General features: G+C 47.0%; 1 protein-coding gene across 1 annotated transcript in view; it reads left to right on the top strand.

Moving 5' to 3' along the window:
• Nucleotides 1-5,000, top strand: part of LOC119578032 (irregular chiasm C-roughest protein-like) — a 51,028-nt gene that overhangs the window by 44,456 nt on the left and 1,572 nt on the right. Inside the window, exons 7-13 of the mRNA XM_037925746.1 lie at nt 2,371-2,621; nt 2,789-2,927; nt 3,154-3,312; nt 3,882-3,995; nt 4,268-4,353; nt 4,564-4,722; nt 4,901-5,000. The exon at nt 4,901-5,000 is cut by the window's right edge and continues 1,572 nt beyond it. Coding sequence (XP_037781674.1) covers nt 2,371-2,621; nt 2,789-2,927; nt 3,154-3,312; nt 3,882-3,995; nt 4,268-4,353; nt 4,564-4,722; nt 4,901-5,000 — 1,008 coding nt within the window. The remainder of the gene's footprint in view (nt 1-2,370; nt 2,622-2,788; nt 2,928-3,153; nt 3,313-3,881; nt 3,996-4,267; nt 4,354-4,563; nt 4,723-4,900) is intronic.

The following is a 5,000-nucleotide window of genomic DNA, read 5'->3' as shown; positions in this document are numbered from 1 at the left end:
ATCTTCACTCATAAAATGTCGCTCGGTGCAAATAATGCTCCGGGTAGACGTTGATGCGGCGCGAGGCTCTTCTCCAGGGCGCGCGGACGGACGGCCACGGAGCCAGAGGAAATTTGGCCTTGCTTCCCTTTTCTCCCGAACCCTCCTCGTCCACGTGTTTTCCTGCTAGCTTTCAGTTCACCATTCGTTGTCAGCAGCCTGTTAAACTGTGCTCCAGAGCTTGTGAAAGAAAAGAAAAAAATCCGAGCAATAAATGAGATGCATATCCGAAGTTGTGCGCACTCCAGAACACAAAATATTTTAATTTCCCATGCACACTGAGTGTACTTCTTCCAGAAATTGAATTGATTTATTTTCTAATCACGGTAAAATACTCCCTTCGGCTATCACCAAATAATTTACTCTATCACATGATCGGAGGATCTGAAAAATACTAATTAACTTTGGACCAAAGCCTTGCAGCTCCCCCACAATGTGACACTTTATGTTTATTTATATGGCGGTTCGCAGCTGTTATCGTGCGTGGCGAGGTGAGGGAGGAAGGGAAAAAGAGCGCATAGTGAAGCTGGGTGTCGAAAATTTTTACTCTAAAAGAATTCTTTACATGGAATACAAAGAATTTTAAAATAAGTTTCTGGAAGGCAGAATTGTTTTACTTGCATCTTTGTGTATGAATTTGTATTTCCAGTGAAAGTGAAAGATGAAGACTCCAGAACAAAGAGAAGAGAGGGAAAGAGTAAAGGTGGTGTAGGCATACATGCATGTGTTTCTGGCGAGTGTAAGTTACATTAGAAATAATTCTTGCTCTCTACCGCTCATTATAGCTGTGTCTCTCACTTCCATTCCTTTTTGAAAGCTTAAGCTGGAGTACACTCAGCGTGGCAAGCGGACGTGCGTGAATGTGGCCATAATTAAGACACTTTTTTACCGGCTCCTCGTGGGAAAACGCAAAACTCTTATAATTTAAAGTTTGGTACATTTTGTCGTCAGTTATTTGCATTCACAGCAGCCTCAGCGCCACGGCGCCTCGCCTCTCTGATTCACAAAATGCTAAATATTGTAAATGAAGATTAAGCAATAATGAATGACCTGCTGGGGCTTAGTGATTTATCATCAGGTTGAAGTAATATATCTTTGGCCAAGTTTTCGCGGTCTGACACCACGAGGTCTCGGTGGCTAAATAACCTATTGAAAGTTTGGCGTCGAGAATCATTAGAAAGCTCCGTCGAGTTTCAGTAGAGGGCGCACTCTGCTATGGTTACGTCATGAATGATTGATGTGGCGAGGTGGCAGTTCGGAGAACACTAGCCGAGTTTTGCCAACTTCCGCCTACCACTTTGGGGAGAAGCTTCGAAATAACGTATGGTGATTATAAGTTTAAGCGTCGCCTCATGAGGGAAGTTTTCTTTCTCTGGCAAAAGTTTCCGTATCTATGGCAGTTCTACTCGAGTTCGTATTAAAGAACGTAATTAGTTATACAAGGCAAGTGTCCGTATTTCTGTCTCATCCCCTTCAGCCGCCCTCTATTACGCTTGTTCTTTTCTTCCTCTCCTTCCCGCCTCATCTGCTCTCATTCCCGCGCGCCCGCCGCCATTATCCATAATAGAGTCCCCGAGAGCCAGCGAATACCTGCGACAGATGTACCCCGTGGCTGTTGCCGCGTCCATTTTTTGTCTGGGTCGCGCTGTGGACGAAGTTACTTTTATCAGGGAGAGTATCAGGGCGGGCCGAGGGTCACACAATGGCGTGCATCTTCCGGTTTCATCACTGCTGTACGCGGGAGGTTGCCGTACCGATTGTTCCGAGGTTCTCATTAAACGGGAGGCTTCCCTTATTTGCGCGTTGACTTAGCTCGACCGCGCCCGCACAAAACGCCCTCCGCGCGTCCTGCCTGGTCGTCTCGCCACGCTCCGGCGCGAGCCGCCTGATTCGCGCGGATCAAAGTAATGCTCAGATTCATTACGGGGGAAGTAAACACGGGCGGCGCCGCGAGTCGACCCAAACAGAGTCATGGCCAGCCGGGGGACAGCTGTTTCTTTATTGGTGCGCCGTGTGTTATTACACGGGGTTGTAGTGTTGTTATTGGAATTGCAGTGTTGTGAATATTGTGCTATGGGGAATTTTTTTTTTCTTATAACATTGCTAATGTTGCAGTTGTATATGGATTTGCATTATTATTATTATTATTATTATTATTATCATTATTATTATCATAGCTATTATTATCTTTACTGATTATGTTCTAATTCTCAGCATTATCATGTTAGTTATTTCTATAATTGTAAGTAATATGATTGTCAGTATTATTATTGCTATTACTAGTGGCAATGGCTTTGTCACTGAACCGCGCTCACCCCCGCTCACCCCCAGACGGGCCGTCGTTCCGCCTGCCGCCGAGCGACCAGTACGCCGAGCGCGGTGAGAACGTGACCCTGCGCTGCGAGGTGGACTCCATGCCGGAGCCGACCATTGTGTGGATCAACCAGCAAACGCAGACGGTGGCAGGCAAGGGCGCCGGGATTAGCCTCCGGGTCAACAAAGACAACATCGGGACTTACTTATGCATCGCCAAGGTTGAGGGCTTCCCAGAGATCTCCGGCACCGTCGGCGTCTTCCTCAAGGTGGGCACACTGGCGTTCAGTGCTTGTATATATGGTTATGGTTATGTCTATACATATAGACTAGAGAGAGAGATAGAGAGAGAGAGAGAGAGAGAGAGAGAGAGATGATATTTTTTAGTACCTAGAGTATTCCCCAGAGAAGACAAATCTAATCCCCTATTCCCCAGGGCCCGCCGCAGGTGCGCTCCGAGAAGGTGCAGTGGGGCAAGGCGGGGGACACCGTGCTGGTGGAGTGCCTCATCACGGGCGCCTCCACGCGCTCTGTCACCGTCACGTGGACGCACCGCGGGCAGGAGGTCGACCTCGGTAAGCGCTCGACGCCAGCTGTTTCTATCGCAGTTTCCCTGATTGTTGTTTCTGTTCTGTTGTAATGTTCACACACACACACACACACACACACACACACACACACACACACACACACACACACACACACACACACACACACACACACACACACACACACACACACACACACATCTTGGTGCCCTGCTGCCACGATCTATGTGTGACCTGCCCTCGTTCCCACCAGAGGAGGGTCGCTACGAGGTGGTGGAGGACATGACGCCGACGGGGCTGCGTCACACGCTCGTCATCCGCAACGCCAAACTCTCGGACTTCGGCGCCTACAACTGCTCCGTGCAGAACGCGTTCGGCTCCGACGTCTACGAGATCATCCTCAACAAAAAGAGTGAGTGACGCCACCTTTCGATCGCACTCGCCGTCCTCTCCTCGGTTGTTTTAAAGCAGATTCGTTTTATTTTCATTGCAGTTGTTACTTCAAGATTTAAAGTGAATGCGTGCTAGTTACTGTGCACTCTTCATTTCTGAAAGTCATATAAACTTGTGGAATTAAACCAAATGTTTGCATCCACAAAGTAAAATGCATTATTCATACTTGTTATTCTTCCTGCACAGAAATAAAAATACTTCGTTCTCAATTGCAAGAATTTTTTCTTGTTAAATAAAGCTTCACCCAGTCCCTAAGAGATATGCTGACGTCCTTAAACAAGTCCCTTTGTATAAATAACAAGTAGTTTCATCAGACGGGAATCTCACTTATTTGCATAATATCGCTCGAATGCCTCCGGAAGAACGCCGCGGCAGTCGCAGAGGCAGCCAGTTGGCAGATAATTCGTAGCTGATGTACTTGATGTGAACTTTACAAATGCCATCGAATGCCACTCTGGCCTCTGCGATGTCGTGCGCTCCCGACGCAGTCTGTTCTTCGCAAACTTAAGATTGTTGGCTCTTCCGCAGAAACTCTTCCGCTGCTGCTGATCCTGTGCGGGGTCACGGGCGGCATCGTGTTTGTGCTCGTTGTGGCACTGGCCGTCATCATGTGTGCCAAGAGGACGGCTGCGCGACAGAAAGGTAAGTAAGGGTCTACCGGAGCTAAGGTCCCGCTGCACAACTGGACCGGTATCTTTGTGGAGAGAGAAAATCATGGCACTTAGCCTTTGTACTTAGCGGGTTTGCTTCACATCAGTAATCATTATACAGTTTTCTTTACGATACATTACAAAATGGGTCGTATTCAAACAAGAATGATATATACAGAAAGGAAATAGCATGTCTGTTACACCAAGCCGAGCAATTACGTGTAGCGCCTCAGCTCAAAATAACTCCGTCCGGTCTTTCCACAGACGCAAAATCTGGAGGTTTACCCGAGAAGACCGTCACTCTTCAGATGACCGACCAGAATTCCACGGCTAATGAGTCTGACTTAAAGGTAAGAGCGAATGCTGGAGCGTGTACTTGATATCTCTCTATGAGATTGAAGAGATAATATCATTTTTCACTTTTATGTGGTAACGTCATGTAAAAGACAAGGTTTTCCCTTCAAATTCTATTAGTCAACAAGAGCTTTTTGCAAATGTTCTGAAATAAATCAACTATGATATGACGACAGTCCACTCAGCAGAAAATGTTTCGATGGCAGGTTGAGTTAGATCAGCGGACCGGGTCTTCGCTGAGCAACAAGGACGGCGAGCTGGAGGCCTGGGACAAGGAGGGCGAGAACCCGTCCACGCCCACCTACTTGGCCTCCACCAACTCGTACCTCTATCCGGAAACCTTCACTGGGATTCCTCTGAAAATCGTACGTGATTTTTTGCGTTGCTTCGCTTTTATATGTATATTTACTGATGATTTACCCTGTGTTATCTATCTAGGAAATGCTGTGTCAATTCACTGATAAATTGGAGTAAGTAGAATGTTAAATTATATTGGCTTACGTAAAGAGGAACGGTTAAAGATTATTTTAATTTTTCTTCTAGAATGGCCATTTAACCAGTAATGGCGGCGGGCTTTCGTATGGTAACTACGCCGACCATTCGACCGTCGTGGGTGGTTCTCCGAGCCAGCAACCTGACCAGA

The sequence above is a fragment of the Penaeus monodon genome, chromosome 10 (genome assembly GCF_015228065.2).
Source record: "Penaeus monodon isolate SGIC_2016 chromosome 10, NSTDA_Pmon_1, whole genome shotgun sequence".
Taxonomy (NCBI): domain Eukaryota; kingdom Metazoa; phylum Arthropoda; class Malacostraca; order Decapoda; family Penaeidae; genus Penaeus; species Penaeus monodon.
The sequence above is the reverse complement of the archived record's forward strand: the minus strand, read 5'-3'. Positions and strand labels throughout refer to the sequence as shown.